General features: G+C 41.3%; 1 protein-coding gene across 1 annotated transcript; it reads left to right on the forward strand.

The window, feature by feature from the left end:
* Nucleotides 1–6246: 6246 nt before the first annotated feature.
* LOC116709970 (pyruvate kinase PKM-like) lies at nucleotides 6247–16794 on the forward strand. The gene is given in 12 exon segments (XM_032548737.1): nucleotides 6247–6368; nucleotides 7529–7706; nucleotides 7780–7871; nucleotides 10312–10443; nucleotides 10525–10711; nucleotides 12591–12861; nucleotides 12949–13069; nucleotides 13071–13100; nucleotides 13385–13537; nucleotides 14231–14397; nucleotides 16180–16361; nucleotides 16450–16794. Coding segments are annotated over 11 exon segments (1689 nt in total). The 5' UTR covers nucleotides 6247–6368; nucleotides 7529–7555; the 3' UTR covers nucleotides 16653–16794.
* Nucleotides 16795–19915: the final 3121 nt, after the last annotated feature.

Here is a 19915-nt window from a genome sequence, read left to right on the forward strand (position 1 = left end):
CCATTTCGGCCGCTTGTATCCGCGATCTCGTTCTTTCGGTCATGACCCAAAGCTCATGACCATAGATGAGGGTGGGAACGTAGATCGACCGGTAAATCGAGAGCTTCGCTTTTTGGCTCAGCTCTCTCTTCACCACGACGGACCGGTACAGCGCCCGCTTGACAGCAGACGCTGCGCCAATCCGCCTGTCGATCTCCCGCTCCCTTCTTCCCCCATTCGTGAACAAGATCCCGAGATACTTAAACTCCTCCACTTGGGGCAGGACACCCCCCCTGACCCGGAGAAGGCACTCTACCCTTTTCCGGCTCAAGACCATGGCCTCGGATTTGGAGGCACTGATCCTCATCCCGGCCGCGTCACACTCGGCTGCGAACCGCTCCAGCGAGAGCTGCAGATCACGATCTGATGAAGCCAAAAGGACCACATCGTCTGCAAAAAGCAGAGATGAGATCCTAAGGCCACCAAATCGGATCCCCTCAACACCTTGGCTGCGCCTAGAAATTCTGTCCATGAAAGTGATGAACAGAATCGGTGACAAAGGGCAGCCCTGGCGGAGTCCAACTCTCACCGGAAACGAGCCCGACTTACTGCCGGCAATGCGGACCAGACTCTGACACCGGTCATACAGGGACCTGACAGCCCGTATCAAAGGGCCCGGTACCCCATACTCCCGGAGAACCCCCCACAGGGCTCCCCGAGGGACACGGTCGAACGCCTTCTCCAGGTCCACAAAACACATGTAGACTGGTTGGGCGAACTCCCATGCACCCTCCAGGACCCTGCCGAGGGTGTAGAGCTGGTCCAGCGTTCCACGACCAGGACGAAAACCACACTGCTCTTCCTGAATCCGAGGTTCGACTATCCGACGGACCCTCCTCTCCAGGACCCCTGAATAGACCTTGCCAGGGAGGCTTAAGAGTGTGACCCCTCTATAATTGGAGCACACCCTCCGGTCCCCCTTTTTGAACAGGGGGACCACCACCCCAGTCTGCCAATCCAGGGGAACTGCCCCCGATGTCCATGCGACATTGCAGAGTCGCGTCAACCAACACAACCCTACAACATCCAGAGCCTTAAGGAACTCCGGGCGGATCTCATCCACCCCCGGGGCCCTGCCACCGAGGAGCTTTTTAACCACCTCGGCGACCTCGTCCCCAGAGATTGGAGAGCCCAACCCAGAGTCCCCAGGCTCCGCTTCCTCAGTGGAAGGCATGTTGGTGGGATTGAGGAGGTCTTCGAAGTACTCTGCCCACCGGCCCACAACGTCCCGAGTAGAGGTCAGCAGCACACCATCCCCACTATAAACAGTGTTGGTGCTGCACCGCTTCCCCCCCCTGAGACGCCGGATGGTGGACCAGAATCGCCTCGAAGCCGTACGGAAGTCTTTCTCCATGGCCTCTCCAAACTCCTCCCACGCCCGGGTTTTTGCCTCAGCAACCGCCCGAGCCGCATGCCGCTTCGCCCGCCGGTACCCATCAGCTGCTTCCGGAGTCCCACAGGCCAAAAAGGCCCGATAGGACTCCTTCTTCAGCCTGACGGCATCCCTCACCGAAGGTGTCCACCAGCAGGTTCGAGGGTTGCCGCCGCGACAGGCACCGACAACCTTGCGGCCACAGCTCCGATCGGCCGCCTCGACAATGGAGGCACGGAACACGGTCCACTCAGACTCCATGTCCCCCACCTCCCCCGGGACGTGTTCGAAGTTTTGCCGGAGATGGGAGTTAAAGCTCCGTCTCACAGGGGATTCCGCCAGACGTTCCCAGCAGACCCTCACAACACGTTTGGGCCTGCCAGGTCTGACCGGCTTTCGCCCCCACCACCGGAGCCAACTCACCACCAGGTAGTGGTCAGTGGACAGCTCCGCACCTCTCTTCACCCGAGTGTCCAAGACATACGGCCGCAGATCTGATGAAACGATGACAAAGTCGATCATCGAACTGCGGCCTAGGGTGTCCTGGTGCCAAGTGCACATATGGACACCCTTATGCTTGAACATGGTGTTCGTTATGGACAATCCATGGCGAGCACAGAAGTCCAGCAACAGAACACCGCTCGAGTTCAGGTCGGGCGGGCCGTTCCTCCCAACCACGCCCCTCCAGGTCTCACTGTCATTGCCCACGTGAGCGTTGAAGTCCCCCAGCAGAACAAGGGAGTCCCCAGGAGGAGCACTCTCCAGTACCCCCTCTAAGGACTCCAAAAAGGGTGGGTAATCTGAACTGTCGTTCGGCCCGTAAGCACAAACGACAGTCAGAACCCGTCCCCCCACCCGTAGGCGGAGGGATGCTACCCTCTCGTTCACCGGGGTAAACCCCAACGTACAGGCGCCGAGATGGGGAGCAACAAGTATGCCCACTCCTGCCCGACGCCTCTCACCCTGGGCAACTCCAGAGTGGAAGTATGTCCAGCCCCTCTCAAGGAGACTGGTTCCAGAACCAGAGCCGTGCGTCGAGGTGAGACCGACTATTTCTAGCCGGAACCTCTCGACCTCACGCACTAGCTCCGGCTCCTTCCCCACCAGAGAGGTGACATTCCACGTCCCAAGAGCCAGTTTCTGCAACCGAGGATCGGACCGCCAGGGTCCCCTCCCTCTGCTGCCACCCATCCCACACTGCACCCGACCCCTTTGGCCCCTCCCACGGGTGGTGGGCCCATGGGAGGGGGGGCCCATGTTTCCTCTTCGGGCTGAGCCCGGCCGGGCTCCATGGGTAAAAGCCCGGCCACCAGACGCTCGCCATCGTGCCCCCCCTCCAGGCCTGGCTCCAGAGTGGGGCCCCGGTGACCCGCGTCCGGGCGAGGGAACACCAAGTCCAAAGTTTTCCTTCATCATTGGGGTCTTTGGGCTGCTCTTTGTCTGGTCCCTCACCTAGGACCTGTCTGCCTTGGGTGACCCTACCAGGGGCATGAAGCCCCAGACAGCATAGCTCCTAGGATCATTGGGACACTCAAACCCCTCCACCACGATAAGGTGGCAGCCCATGGAGGAGGTTACATGTAACTTACATGTAACTTTTCAGGAAAATATAAGAGCTTGTTTTAAGTAAATAATGCCTTAATAATTATTTAAAAAGTATTAATTTCAGTTATAACAAGCCATTTTCCCATGTTATGAGTGGAACCAGTACTTTTTCATCAATATTAAGGCATATTTGACTTAAAGCAAGCTCTTATATCTTGATAAAAAGTTACTTGTTGCAAATATATTACAATATTTTCACTAGAAAATAGATCAAAAATACTAAATAAGATTTTGTGTTTTTGAAGTGCATGTTCTGGATTTGGTAAAAAAAGAAAAGACGAACTCCCTTCCCCTTGTATTGGCTGCATTTCCAGACCGTAATGAGACAGAACATCTTGACCATATTCATTACCAGACAGGAATCTGTAGGTATGTGCTGAAAACGGCCAGGGGGAGGATTTGATTTTATGTGAGCTACGGTATGTTGGATATGTGTCTTGGAACTAGTGGTCGTTCAGATCTGTGTGACATGATCTATCGTGACAACATAACAGCCAGACGGAGGTGCACATCCACCCTCTATTTTTGGTGAAGTTTCTGCCTGAGCCTAACCAGAAATCTGGGTGTTGGTGTCCTGCCCACCGAGTCGGTCAATAATAAGGTTACATGCACTTGAGTCATCGCCTGTCTCCTTCCTGACAGGGTAATAACTCCATCAGGTCTCTGAAGAACGGCATGTGTGGCAGCAAGCAGAGGAACCCTGCTGATCTAAAAAACACAAAACGAAAAAGCCTTCTGAGAGAAGACAGACATAAAAACTACTGAACTGACTGTTTATTGCTGTTTGTTTATAACTAAAGATAATAATTATGCATTTAAGTATGATGTGTTTAAAGCCCATCGTAGATTTTTTTGTATCTGTATTTGTTTATTTCAAATAGGTAAAAAAAAACAACAACAAGAAAATAAGTAGGACAAAGAAAAACATGTGCATACATAACCAAGAACCAAATTTGGTTACCACTACTTTTATTTTTAAAAAGACTAAGAAGAAGTGATCACTCTGCAAAAACACAAAGTCTTGCCAAGTATTTCTTTTGGTTTAGTTTCTGATGCAAACATCTTAGTACACTTGAAACAAACATTACTAACTTACAAGTAACCTTTCAGCAAGAAATCTGAGCTTGTTTTCAGCAAATAATTCCTTAATATTGATTAAAAAATATTAGTTCTGCTGGCAGATTTTTTCACTTATAGCAAGACATTTTTCCATAAGTTAATTTATCTGCCAATAGAACTAGTACTTTTTCTATATTAAGGAATTATTTACTTCAAAAAAAGTACTTTTTTCTTGCTGAAAAGTTACTTTTAAGTTAATTTGAGTTTAAGATATTTTTTCTAGAAACTAGACCAAAATTACTTGAAAAAACACAAGATTTTTTGTTTTTGCAGTGCTCTTATTTAATCCCCTTATCTCAATTTAATGAAATATATCACCTACTGACTCAATAATTACCAAAGATTTGTAATTAAAACCATGTTATAATATTCAATGTTCAGATAGATAAATAGGATTAGTACATTTCTGCCAAAAAACTCAGAAATCTTTGGATTAATTTCAGAAATTTTCTAGAAAAAAAACATGGAAGTTTCTGAGTTTAAAAAGGCCTCAGTCTGCAAGAAAAATCTCAGAATTTTCTGAGTATCAAAAGTTGGAAATTTAGACTTTTGAAATTCAGAAAAATTTCCAAAAGTCGAAAATGTTCAACTTTGAAAAATATACCTTTTTTCTACAAAATTTCTGAGATTAAACTCAAAATGTCTTAATTTCTTTTAGCATTTTTTTTCTTTTTACTTTTAAAGCTCAGAATTGTTCAAGTAATTCTCTCTCTGAGATTAATCTCAAAATTTCCGTGCTTACCAATGTTTTTGCCTTTTGGAGCTGAGAAATTTCTGAATCTCTTTTTAGAACATTTCTGAGATTAATCGAAAAATTTCAGAATTTTTCTGGCAAATGTTCAACTTTTGCATCTCATAAATGTCTGAGTATTTTTCTAGAAAAATTCTAAGATTAATGTCAAAATTTATTAGATTTTTGTCAGAAATGTATTTCTATTTTTTACTGCTACCTACAATGATCCTAAGACTCAGTTATATTTAAGAAAGAGAAAATCTTAACAGAAGGAAAACTTTTCCCATATTTCTGCAAAACAGCTAGCAAGACCCAATCAAATAAGGATATTTTATGGGAGCTTATGTTCCTGTGATGCTATTCTGTCAAATACGGTAAAATGGTTTGAAGTGAAAGTAAGTTACCTTAATAAGTTCATAATTGCAAGACTAAATCCATTTTTAGAATGCCAAATGTTTTGAAATGTGACCAGAGTGACATCCGTGTCAGAAACCACTTGTGTCTCATTGTATTTGCAGAAATATGACCGAGTGAGCGCTCTTCGTATCAAACAATCTTTGTCTTATTTTTTTTCTGGTAACCTTACAAGAATTTTAGCTAATTAAGTTTCTCAATGTTCTTTACTGTGCACCCTGGAAAACGTCCTGTTATGTAAGTATTTGTTTGTTTGGAAGACATTTTGACGTGTGATAAAATGTAGAGCAGTGTACATGTTCATTTTTTATTTTTTTTTTTAGCTTAGCGGCTAGTAAAGCATATTTCTGTTATATTTCAGTTACAACAACGTTTAGAGTTCAGCGTTAATCTTGTGAAATAATTTTTCCTTCTGTTGCATTTCAGTTACAAAAATAGGTTTTTTAAATACATTTAAGAAAAGGACGCATTTTATCGGGTGTCTAGCTAGTCACGTGTTACACAATTGTTTTAGTAAACAAAATAAAGATTTTTCCTTTCTTTCTATCTTTTATATTTGCATTTTCTTAGCTGTATAGCATCTGGAAGAGCTTTTTAAAGTTTGTTTGTTTTTATTTAAAATGTTTACAAGATAAGTTTAGAGGTCGGGGGGCTAATTTAGTCCACAAGGCACAAGGAAAGAAATAAAAAAAAAAACATCTTTGTTTAAAGATTGATATTACACACAATCAGGTTGAAGATTTAACGGCTTTAAGAAATGTTTCTGCACAAGTATAATGATCTGAAAGCGCCGTGATTGGCCAGGGGAAGAGAAATTGCACCTGCGCTCCATCCGACTCAATATTTGGTTAACTTTAAGGCTTTCTTTAATAAAATAACATAAAATATAGTACACCAAACGTCATGCGTTAAGGTCGTCCACCTTAGATGATCTGTGCAGCTATCTGATCCCCAAACGTCGCGCCCGGGGTGTCCGGTTGTAGAAGCTGCTTAATGCGCACAAGAAAGTAGTCCCTGCTGGAATAAAACGCAGGCGCTCCAGCAGGGAGGGCGGCGCCTTGGTCCCCTGCAAAGTTCACCCAGTAGGTAAGCGAAGTTGGGTGCCTTAAAACATTCTAAACAGCACGGTAATATACTGTTTTATGTTCATTTATTGTAGTATTTCAATCTTTTCTTTGCACCTTTTTTTTTTTTTAACTTGTTTTCATTTTACAAATGTTGACATAACATCTTAGTTTGGGTCTTTATTAATTAAATCATAAAAAGTCATTATTCTTTAAAAATAATCTAACACCTGCGAGTTTTACCTGTTGCTCTGTAAACTATGGCGTCCATCTGGCTATTTAACTGTTATAGGTTCATATATTTTTAGTAGTGACCTTTAGCAAACCTGTTGATGCCAGTTACTTTGATAAATAGATATTTAACGTGACCAGAGACAGTTCATTTCATTTGATATGTTTCATGGTAGATTAAATTTACATGATAATTTCCAAGAGAGAAAATGCTGACGACAGGAATATGTCAGCCATTTAGCATTACAGCTTAACTCAGCGGAGGATTTTCAATCATTATTGCACCTTAGCAGCATAAAAACTGTTTATGTTTCTCCCTTGGCTCTGTTATTGTGTTCAGTGTCACTGAGAGACAGGAAATCAGGGGCATCCTGTATTTTTCTGTCTTTTACAGAAGCTATTTTCTGAGCTCCTGTTGACCTGGTGCTTCAAATAAGAACTAGAAGTTATCTATAATAAGAGAAAGATATTTTTTAGAGACAGGTTTTTCATGTTTCCTCTATTGTTTCTGGTTGTTTTCATGCGTTGTTTTTAAATGCAAATGTCATGCAGGCACCTCTTCCAAAGCTGAACACCATGCTCTAACCTATAGCAACGAAAATCAAAAATAATAATTAGACATCAAGTTTTATTATATTAATCAAGTTTATTTATGTAGCACATTTCAGCAGCTTTACATAATAAAAACAAAATCTTACAATATTATAAAGAAAACACAGTCAACAAGTGGACAGACTTTACATTTGATCAAAATCACACAGATCAACTCTGTTTAAGGATCTCATATAAGAATCCTGTACAAACATTTCTAAAAAGACATAAAGGTATTTCTTAAGACACAAACAAGACTAAATTAAACACAAAATTCAAATCAACTGCTTCAACAACTTACAAATATTACAAAAATATGTTGGTCACGTGTCACATCGCGCCTTCCTTTGTGCCGCCAAGACGATCCCTGCAGACTCCAGCCCAAACATGTCCAAGCCGAAGGACGCCGTCCCTACCATCATGCAGACCCAGCAGCTGTCCGCCGCCATGGCCGACACTTTCATCGAGCACATGTGCCTGCTGGACATCAACTCCGAGCCGGCCGTGTCTCGCAACACTGGCATCATCTGCACAATCGGTCAGACGAATCACCGCGGCGCGCAGATTCTCTGTTCATCACGGCATGTTAACAAGCCTGCTTTGTTACGTAGGACCTGCCTCCAGATCCGTGGAGATGGCCAAAGAAATGATCAAAGCCGGGATGAACGTTGCAAGAATGAACTTCTCTCACGGTACACATGAAGTGAGTAGAGAAGCAACGACACGTACGCAGGCCTGTCGCCTTAAGCATTACTGGACGATAAATCATCCCAGAAGTTATCGTGATAAATGGTAATGCTGTTGTTTTGAGACCATTTTTAAGTAACATAACGGTAATAATGGCATAATAATGCAAGAACAGATTCTCAAACATCAATAAACTTTAAAGTCTAATAAACATTTAACACTGGAGCTGGGAGACATTTTAAATCTCCAAAAATAAATAAACAAAACAACAGAAACAACAAATAAAATTAATAATAAAGTCTCTGCAAACAACATTGTCCTTCAAAAGTTGAGTTAGTTGAGACCAAAACACCAGACTGAAGAATTTTGTCATCCAGTTTTTGGTAGAAAGAGAGTAAAGAGAAAAACAATAAGTCATCCAAACTTAAACTATTGAACTCAGTTTAATCCATGGTGGGATTAATTGATTTATTGCTGCTTGTGACAGCCCTAGATACATGTCAATATTGATTTACGATCAGATTTTAAAGCTAAACACTGATAAAACAGTGCAGCAGCAGATTGAAGCTCCATGCATGTGTTTCACTGAATCAGGCTGGCATTTGTCCTGCCGCCTGCTAACCGCCGGTTACATGATCTCAGAGCTCGTAGTTGACCCTTCAGCACTCCGCCTGTATCTTAGGATAAAAACGCTTTGGTCGGTCAGCCACTGACCTTAACTCCTTGACTCTTTACCTTTAAAAGTCACGACCCCGCTGACTGTCACCTGAGTGGACGTCCAGAATCGTGACGTGGAGCTTTAAAAGTTAACTGCAGCCCTTTCAGTAACACAGGTCAGACCTGACGGATTGAATTAAAAATATATATATATACCCAATCTTCTGTTTAGTGAATAATAATGCCTTTGGAAAATGACAACCAAATGATTCATTTTGAGGAGAGAGGGAAAATAGATGTGACCTCTGTCTGGTTGGTGTGGCAGTTGTCAGCTATAAATAGGAAAGCGGCTCACAGCAACAGTGGGAGCGGAGGGCATGCAGAGAAGGAGCAGCAGGCTGCGCTCGCTCTTTCTTCTCTAGGAGATTTTTGCTTGTGATACTTTAATTTGCTTGTTGCCATTTTTTCCAGTTGTACAGCAGGAGTTGAAGTGATGCAGTTCAGCAGCTCAAAGTGCGTATTTAAAGCACAGCTAGGCTGAAGGTCCTGCGCTAAAAATATGCTGCTGCTCTTTGCCTGACAATGTGACCACCTGTTGCTCCAGTTTACGCTTTGGGAACGGGATACGAGTCCAGATGAGTTTTTGCCTGCAGAAATAAAACTCCGTGTTTTGAGTTTGTTAAAGACTGTTTTTTAGCTTTACATCATGTTATAATGTTATTCCCCGGAGGGTTGTTTTGATTATTTCATGCATGTTTGAGAAATCCTTTAATCTCCATAGCAACCATTCAGCTGTTCAAAACGCCTAGGTGGACCTAGCCCCGCCTTCGAGACGCAGCTCAGAGCTGCAGTTTCCAAGCTTCCAACTCCACAAGTCAGCTCCTTCAGACTAGCCAGCAGCAATTAGCAAACACCTGGTTGAACTGCGCATCAGCTGGCCTAATTGTAGCAGCTGCTTTTCGGTGCAACGCTGGTAAAAAAAACGTTGTTAAAGAGTCAATAGAGGAGGTGGTGATTTCCTGAAGGTGGAGTTTCAGAAAGAGCTGGAGTTTCTTAAAGAGACAGAGGCCCAATGTTAAACTACAAAGTCAGGACGTCATGACTTAAATTTGTCATATTTGATATACATCATTTTTATAACAACTGAATTTAACATACTGTAGTTACTTGACTGTGTTATAAAATGACACCAAGGTGGCTGGAAAATACATAATACTGCCCATTTAAATTTAAATCCATCCATTGCTCACTGCAACAACACAACATCTTACCAAGTACTTTTGGTGTAGTTTCTATTGCAAATATCTTGGTAGACTCGAAACAAGACTAACATAACTAAGATACAATTAACTTTTCAACAAAAATATTAGCTTGTTTTAAGTCAATATTTTAATTAAAATTGATGAGAAAGTTCTAGTTCCATAGGCAGATTATTTCACTTATAACATGGACAAAATGTCTTGTCATCAATGAAATAATCTGCTAGTGGAAGTAGTACTTGGTTGCTAGGCGACGTCCTGGTCTTGGCTGGTTGCTAGGTAACCCCAGCCACCTAGCAACCCCTAATCTGTCAGTGGAACAAACATATTTTCATCAATATTAAGGAATTATTGGCTTAAAATAAGGTCATATTTCTTGCTGAGAAGTTATAAGTTAGTTTTGTTTTATTTCTATTGTTTTGTTTTTGGTTCTAGTTTCGCTAGAAACTAGAACCAAAAATACTTGGTAAGATTTTGTGTTTTTGTGGAGTAGAGCTACAAAGATCTGAAGGATTATTGTGACATCTTTTTGTTTCTCAGTACCATGCAGAAACTATCAATAATATCCGCGAGGCGACCGAGAGCTTTGGGCCCGGATCTATTGAATACAGGCCGGTGGCCATCGCTCTGGACACCAAGGGACCAGAAATCAGGACCGGTCTCATCAAGGGCGTGAGTTCCTGCCAAATTACACGAGGCAAGTGTTTGATTTATGGAGGACTAATGACTGTAATGGCTCTATGTTTTTATCAGAGCGGCACTGCTGAGGTGGAGCTCAAAAAGGGCGAAACCATCAAGGTCACCACAAACGATCAGCACAAGGACAACTGCGATGAGAAAACTCTGTGGCTCGACTACAAAAACATCATCAAGGTGGTGCAGATCGGCAGCAACGTCTACATAGACGACGGTCTGATTTCACTCAAAGTTAAAGAAGTCGGTAAGAGCGGAAACAAACAGCTACTCTTTGTTCATGCAGAATATTCTGCAAAAGTAATTTTACCCCCAAACTTCTTCACAATTTGCCACGTTGCAAACACAAACTTCACAGTATTTCTAGGGGTGTTTTGATAGACGTTCATAAATATACCCTCAGAGAAAACAGGGGATCCATCGTTAGTGTCAGCAAATAAAAATATTACTGCCTTGAATGTGTTTACTGCAGTTAAAATAACACATTGACTGCAAAAACACTAAATCTTCCCAAGTATTTTTGATCTAGATTATCTTTAAAAAATCTGTAATTTTTTTTAATCAAGAAATAGGAGCTTGTTTTAAGTCACTTATTCGTTAAAACTGATGGAAAAGTACTGGTTCCACTGGCAGATTATTTCACTTTTCCCATTTTATAAGTGCAATAATCTGCCTATGGAACTTTTCCATCAATGTTAAAGAATTATTGATTTTAAAAGCTCATATTTCTTGCTGAGAAGTTACTTATGTTAGTTTTCTCATATTTCAAGTGAACTAAAATATTTTCACTAGAAACTAAACCAAAACTTTGAAAAATACTTGGGAAGATTTTGTGTTTTTACAGTTTGTTTTACTTTTTGTTCAATAAAATCTTCCAGAGGTAAAATCATTCCTTTAAACTGTGCCACAGACTAAACACGATAAAAACATTCAGCATTGTTCATTAAAATGCTGCAACACTATTGATGTACTAAAGAAAATAAACATACAGTAGTCAGTCACACTTACAGATATTCTAGATTATTGTAATAGCAAATACATTCAACAAGTACTTTTACTCTCAATACTTTAAGTATTAAAAAAAAGAAGAAAGAAAATACTTCCTGTCACTGAATTCTGATTTTGGCCGATACCAATTTTTTTTTGTCTGAAATGTTGCTATTTCAGTAATTTTTGTGTGTTTATTTGTAGATTTTGTGGTTGAGTACTTTCTCCACCACCACGTCTGTCTCAATAAACAGTAACTCAATTAAATACATAATAAATTAAAGCGAGATCAATGTTTTCTATTTGCATAATTTATTTATTTATTTCTACCAAAAACTGGTTGAAGTTTTCAGTCTGGTGTTTGGTCTCAACTAGACCTTCTTTTGAAGGACAATTTTGTTTACAGAGACTTAATTATTCATTTTAGGGGTTTTTTCTGTTGTGTTTATTTATTTTGAATATTTAAAATGTCTTCCTGTTCCTGTGTTAAACATTCACTAGAATTGAAAGTTTATTGATCTTTGAGAATGTGTTTTGTATTATTATGCTGTTAGCATTATATTACTTGAAAATGGTCTCAAAAAGGGGTGCACCGATTGCACTTTTCTGGCCGATCGCCGATTACCGATCTTTTAAAAAGCTTAACCTGCCGATTCCGATTTTGGCCGATACCAACTTTTTTGTCTGAAATGTTGCTCAGTATGGCAACAGTGAGGGCAACTATTGTTAATTGTAAATGTGCAGACATAACTTGGTGAGCCAGTCTGTCAGTCAAACCTTTCTCACCAGAGAGCAAAATGAGGACAGTGATTCATTAGCTGACATAGATAAGATCGGTGGATAAGATCGGTTTTATATGTAAAAATCGGCCGATCACCGATCTCCCAAAATTAAGAAAATCGGCACCGATAAATCGGTGCACCTCTCCTCAAAACAATATTATTGTTCATTGCAATAACTTCTGGGACAATTTATCGTCCAGCAATATTTCTTGTTGATAGAGGCCCGTCCACATCTTTAACATTGTGTTTGCATTATGACAAAATATGGAAAGTTTCCTCTGACAGTGTTATAAAACACGTTGAGTCGCTGATTTTATTCCTTTGGATCTCTGTCTTTGTGCTGGGTGTGATGTAAAGGAAACGACTACCTGATGTGTGAGATTGAGAACGGTGGCATGCTGGGCAGCAAGAAGGGCGTCAACCTGCCGGGCGCGGCCGTCGACCTGCCGGCTCTGTCCGAGAAGGACATCCAGGACCTGCAGTTCGGCCTGGAGCAGAACATCGACATGGTCTTCGCCTCTTTCATCCGCAAGGCGGGCGACGTTCACGCCGTGAGGAAGGTTCTGGGCGAGAAGGGCAAGGACATCAAAATCATCAGCAAGCTGGAGAACCACGAGGGCGTGTGCCGGTGGGCGGCTCTTCGTCCGTCCTGCTGAAGCTGCTTCGCGGCGCCGGCTTCTGGATTTACTGAAGGTGTTTCTCATTGTTCTGTCAGGTTTGATGAGATCCTGGAGGCCAGCGACGGCATCATGGTTGCCCGCGGCGACCTGGGCATCGAGATCCCAACAGAGAAGGTGTTCGTCGCCCAGAAGATGATGACGGGCCGATGCAACCGGGATCGGCAAACCCATCATCTGCGCCACACAGGTCTGATTCTCTGCATGTCAACAATGTACTGATATTACAGTAACTATGTAGTACAATTTCTGCTCAACTGTAATAAAAATACTGTAAAACAGTAATAAATTTACAATAAAAATGTAAAAAATTCACAGTAAAAATATAATAAAATTGCACTAAGGTTACTGTAAAGTTTATAGTATCTGGCTGGCTGCCCTGCTGCCGAAATTTACTCTAAATTTTTTAAAGTGTGGCAGCTTGTGAAGTCAGACATAAAATGTTCACAAAGTTGGTTTATGGTTCCGGTTAAGATGCTGGAGAGCATGACCAAGAAGCCGCGCCCGACCCGCGCCGAGGCCACCGACGTGGCCAACGCCGTGCTGGACGGCAGCGACTGCATCATGCTGAGCGGCGAGACCGCCAAGGGAGACTACCCTCTGGAGGCGGTGCGCACCCAGCACATGGTGAGACCCGCTCACACACGCGACAGGCTAGCAGCAGAGCTGACACAGAGCACAGCGACTTCACAGGATTATTACAGCGTAGATTAACAGATTACAGGTTTCCTAAATCATTTATTCCTGCTCAAATAATTTCAGTCAGGAGCAGTAATGTGTTAGTCCAGTTGTGCATAATTTAATGTCAGTATAAATGTGGCAGGCTTGTAAAGTTTTATGCTTTAAGTTGTATCATTATTTTGTTCTTGGTTTTCTATGCACGTTTTCTCTGTCCTACTGGTTGCTTGTTTTCTTGGTTTTAAGACCCAATCTGCAATGAATAAACGAATCAAATAAAAAAATATATAGTTAATTTGTTACAAGTAATACAATTAATTCAAACAAATATATTAAGTTGTCATGTTAGACAAACTTAAATAAATGTAACATGTAATAAATTAGCTGAATTTTTTAAGTTGTAGTTCCATTCTTTATTTTCAGTGTAGATTTTTCCACTGTTGGCCTTTTGAGGACATTCATGGTTTTCATGCAGCCTGAATGAACATGAGTTTAACATCCTGCATTATATTTAGGACTTCTTCTGCCAGAAATGTTCGTTTATCTTTTTGTCCTGTGAATGCAGACCAGCTGAACCCAGCATGTGCGGCTTGCAGCCCAGTTTACTCTGTTTTTATAAAATGTCCTGCTTCCTGCGTTCAGATCGCCCGCGAAGCCGAGGCCGCCATGTTCCACAGGCAGATGTTCGAGGAGCTGCGACGCACCTCTAACCTGACCCGTGACCCCACTGAGTCCGTCGCCATCGGCGCCGTGGAGGCTTCCTTCAAGTGCTGCGCCAGCGCCATCATTGTGCTCACCAAGACGGGCAGGTGAGGCCGCGCTGCGCCGCTTGCCTCAGCAGCTCTCTGAGTCATCGCTTTGGTCCGCCGCCGCCGCCGCTGCAGGCGCTCGGACTGCTGCGTTATGATACTTCTCCATCCCGACGCCTCCGCTTCCTTCTAACGCCGGCCTCTGAAGTGTGCCAACTTTCACAATCTGCTTTCTGCTGGTGACCTTCTGAGACGTGAACCCTGACATTTTACAGGTTAATTTTAACTCCCTGTTCATTCCTCTCAGCATGTGACACAGAAGACGCGTCAGCTGGACCAACCGGATGATTATAGCGGCTTAAATACTTTAGCTTTCTGTTTTAACAATGGATCTCATGGCTGCTTCAGTGTGGGGGAGGAACTTTGTGTTGCTTCGTGGATGTTTTCCAGCTCAATGATTTTTCACTCTGCAGCAGAAAAAAGCAGAGAGACAATTTAAAACAAGCAGAGGAAGGTGGAGAGGTAAAACATCTAAAAATAACAATGTTAGAAAGATGCACCGGTCCGATAGTAACATCTGTACCGGCACCGATATTTAAAAAGTCTGGTACCAATCAGACCGATCCATAAATACTGATCTATTCAGTCTAATTCTATGCTTTATTATTTATTTTACATTATATTTAAAATTCCTTAGTTGCACTTTCTGAACCATTCGAAAGAAGATTTGTTGTTTAAGTTTACCTGTTGGACTAAAGTAGTCAACCTTTTGTCTACTCAGTTTCTGTATTATTTATTTTACATTGGCTGTTACTGTCCTAATTGCACAATTAATCGATTTGTTGTTACATATTTGGTGTATTTAAATGTGCTGCACTGGTGCAGAGTTACCAAATAAGTTAATAATTCAGCACATTTATATCTGTGTTTCAAAGAAGAAATGTTTTAAATCAATTCAGTTGTTTTTCTGTATCGGTTTGGCCGATAGGGAACCTCAGATATCGATACCGGAAGTGAAACAAGTGAATCGGTGCATCTGTAGTAGAAAGTCCTGTGGGTTCTGTCTCTAACAGCTTTCACCTCTTAGAAATATTCAGACCATTTTTCCCTGCAAAATCACTCAAGTTCAGGTCAAACTTGAGTGATTGAAAATATCTGGCCACAAATTTTCAACTGGGCTTTAGTCTGAACATCTATTATGGCTCTATATGAATGTTTGGATTTGTCCTGCTGGACAAACCCAATTTATTTATTTCACATAATTTCTTTTAAATGCATAAATTATTTTTGTATTTTTTTATGTGAATTTTATTTTGTATGCCTGCTATTTTGAATATCATTTTAAAGACGCAGCTCGAACAAAAATGTCTCATAATTTCATAATTTTGTATGCTATTTGTATAAGTAGCATACAAATTCAAATAACTTGTATGCTACTTATTACTAAATCAACATTGAAATGAAATCGAATTGTGACCGGAAGAATCAAAACTGAATTGAGGTTCTGGGAAAAACTTCATTTTCCCAGAATGAAGTTTAACAGAGGGATAAACATTAAAATCATCGATGTCAAAGGCAGAATGCATTACATGAATTCAGTGAGTACTTCTAAAAATTAAATATTTAAAGTAATGTGGCTCCATACACACAAAACCTGATCAAATATTTAATTATCTGTGGCCTGTCTAGAGGGCCACATAGTAATGCAGGCTGGATTTGGCCCTCAGCAAACCCTCAACATGATGCTGCCACCACCAGAATCACTGGTGTGTTCAGGCTGCTGGTTTCTCCCTCCACGTTTGGCTCCTGCTGAGGTAACGAGCCGCTGCCTGCTCCCTGCAGGTCAGCCTACCTGCTGTCCAGGTACCGGCCCCGCGCCCCCATCATCGCCGTGACCCGCTGCGGGATGACGGCCCGCCAGGCCCACCTGTACCGTGGCATCTACCCGGTGCTCTACACCAAGCCCGCCAGCGACGTCTGGGCCGAGGACGTCGACCTGCGCGTGAACTTCGCCCTGGAAGTTGGTGAGCAGGAAATGTGATCGTTTGTTTCAAAGTTCAGCAAAACAATTTTCTTCTGCTTAAAATAATGCACACCTTTTTTTTTTTGCAGGTAAATACCGTAAATTCTTCAAGTCGGGTGACGTGGCCATTGTTGTGACCGGCTGGCGCCCCGGCTCTGGCTACACCAACACCATGAGGGTGGTGCTGGTGCCAGTGAGCTGGATTAACCTTTCCCTCACCTTTGACCTTCCTTCCCTCCATCCTCGACCGGTTTCCACCTCAGAGTCCAAACCAGACGCAGATTCTCACTAACGCCATGATTCCTTCCTCCAATTTGTCCAGTTTATTGTCTAAATCCTGTTTTGTTCTCTCCCATGTTATATGTGGAACTTTAAGTTGATAAAATATTTAAAATTAATTGGCATGATAAATAAAAAGGAACTGTTGGATAAGATGTGTTTGTCTTACTCATATTTTGCCACCACTCACGTAAAGTTTGGGTGAAATTAGACCAAAATGATCAAAGCTAAAGAACTGAACATTTTGAGAAATAAAGATCATTTGGCCAATAAACTCATAAAAATATTTGTACAGGAACCAAAAGCCCAAAACTAGAAAATTATGAAAGTCTATAAAATCTGATAACATTGGATAAAAAATAAAAACTATCCACTGGCTGCGTTTCCATTGACCATTTAATTAAGCTAATTAGGAGTATTTAATGGAAACACAATTTAGAAAAAAAAACATGTTTTTTTTGATAAAGTGTTTGTGGTTGGATGTATTTCATAAAACTAAATGAAACACATCAGGAGTCGTGTGATCATCAGATGGACGTTACCGCTGACGAAGACAACAGGAAGTGGTAGGAAGATGATGGATTGACCGATTGAGCAAACTTATTCATGTCAACGTTTCAACGTTAGTAGGATATGAAAATAACGGAAACCCAGCTACTTAATTATTTTCTTTTTATAAAAACTCAAACACCAAAATGAGACTTAAAGGAAAGCGGATTCAGTCAGAAATATTTGCTATTTTGTTCCCAAACAATGTTTGGACTGCCCTTTAAATTTATGAGGCAGTCATTTAAATATAAATATTGGTGTTTGATTAAAAACACACCAGAAGTTTAGATAATAAAACTAATAAATTATGTTGTTCTGTTTAAAGATATGCAAATAAACCTTTATTGTGGGCTTCAAGAAAACATTGGATTTGTGTCTTATGGTCCAAACATAAAAATTTTCTCTCCAGGAAAAGTCTGGAGTTCGTAGATGATTCGTAAATGTTCCACTATGTCATCAAACAACCTACTCGGATAAGAAATAAAAGTTCTTTATAGGAAGTCTATAATAATGTTAGAGAGAAGTTTTCAAAGTGAGTTATTAGAAGACACATTCAATGTAAAAGTATCTTATCCTAATTAACCTCTGAAGCACCAAATTAAATACCTATTTACTTGCTAATCCACCACTTCTGACTCTGTGAACATGGAAAATAATTTTCTTTGTATCGAGTATCTGGCAGATTATAACCCCGGCTATTTTGAATTTTGGCAGCGAACAACCCCGCGCTGTTCTGGATTTATAATCCGGCTTAAAGTCTGAGACTCCCCCTCCCTGCCGTCGTTTCCATCAGATTTTCCTCTGGTCCTCGTCACTCTGCTCTTCAAAAAGAAACCCACAGCTCGGCGCAAGATCATTTGACCATATGTCTGTTTTTTATTGCATTAAATTCAGTAGCTAAAATAAAATGTGTTTAATATACAGGAGATGAAATGATCAGATTTGGTGATTAAAAAGGCAACAAAAATGAGAAATAGACTAATAAACAGATCAATAACTTTACTCCTCGACACTGAATGTATTTAAAATAAAGTGAAACCCCGCTGATGGGAGGTGGATGGAAAAACAAATCAGCTAAACACATTAACTACTAAAAGGATGTCACTGTTGTTTCATAAAGCAGTCTTTTGGATTCAGCATAGCGTCACAAAGCAGCAGATGTCAGATTTTACAATCGAACGTTAAACAATGAAAGAGGTAAATGTGCAGCAATATGACCCGTCAGGGTTTCGGTGTTGATCACGCGCCCCGGTGACTGCTGGTAGCCCTTTGACTGGTGCAAGAAACATTCACATCATTCTCAGTGCGTTGCTGGTTTCAAGATGTTTGATGATCCTCGATTGCTTTTAGTTTTTAATCAGTTCCCTTTTTGTAACGACTCGAAAGCCAAAATCACACAAGGTGGAGCTCAATAAATTAGAATATTATCAAAAAGTGTTTTCCACTGATTTTATATTTATGAAATATTAAATAAGGATTTTATATAGATTCATGACACAGGCAATGATGCATTTATTGCTGTTGTTTCTTATAAGTTTGATGATTATGGTTTACAGCTAAAGAGACAAAGTATGTTAGAAAATTACATTAGACCAAAAAAATACAATCAGTCTGACAAGGAGGGTAAAGGTCGTTGCCAAAGAAACTAAACTTTTTAACTATGCTGTATCTGTGCTTGCGATTCCGGATTTGAGGAATCATGGAAGAAACACATGCAGAGTGGAAAACCAAGGCTACGTTCACACTGCAGCCTGAAGTGACCCAATTCAGATTTTTTTTGTCAAATCGGACTGTTTTTGCGCAGGTCGTTCACATTTCCAAATGTACAGTATCCCACCTGTAAGTGATCTCCAGTGAGATCTGCAATGGAGCTGAAAGTGTCCCGCATGCGCAGTAGAGGGCGCAATAACGTTACACATACAGAGCGTGCTCAGTGTTTTGCCAACCGCCACAAAAAAGAAGACGAAGAAGTGCTCAGTGTTTGCTGAAGTAAACGTGGATGCTAACGTTGGAGCACATCTTACACATCTGAAGTTGTTGTCCAACCGGAACCGAACATATTTACAACTTAATATCCGTCATCGTCCGCCATGGTGGCTGTTTTTCTTCCCGCTTGCGCGCATCAGGACGCAGAACAGTGACGTTTGTCGAGTATCAATGACAGTCAGGTCACATTTGAATCGGATACGTATCGGATACCAAAGTGGCCTGGGTCGCATTCCGAAAAACAATCCGACCCTGTGTTGTTCAGACTGTCATGAAAAGGTCCGATATTAAACTGGGTCACTTCAGACTGCAGTGTGAACATAACCTACGTCTATTCAAACAGTGTTCATGGAATTAAAATAAATATAAATACGTCGTATTAACTTAATTGGACAACAACCTCAGCAGTAAGAATGGGTCATTATCTTACTATTTTTGGTTATTACGAATATTTGATTTATCATCAAAGTAAACTAAACATGATGATGTTTGTGAAAAAACTCTTCAAAAAACAAAACTAATGCTAGGATTGTTACTTACACTTTTTTTCCCCAAATGTTAGCTCTATAATAGCAGAAGATATCAATATCTTAAAAAATATTAATAAATTCAGTTATTTTGTGCTGCTTAGTGATACAATTGCTTTACTTGGTTGAGTATCAATAGGAATAATTAATGCAAAGTCTCACCAAGTATTTATGTTCTAGTTTCTAGTACAAATATCTTAGTACACTTAGCTAA

Source organism: Xiphophorus hellerii, chromosome 2, assembly GCF_003331165.1.
Source record: "Xiphophorus hellerii strain 12219 chromosome 2, Xiphophorus_hellerii-4.1, whole genome shotgun sequence".
Lineage (NCBI taxonomy): Eukaryota > Metazoa > Chordata > Actinopteri > Cyprinodontiformes > Poeciliidae > Xiphophorus > Xiphophorus hellerii.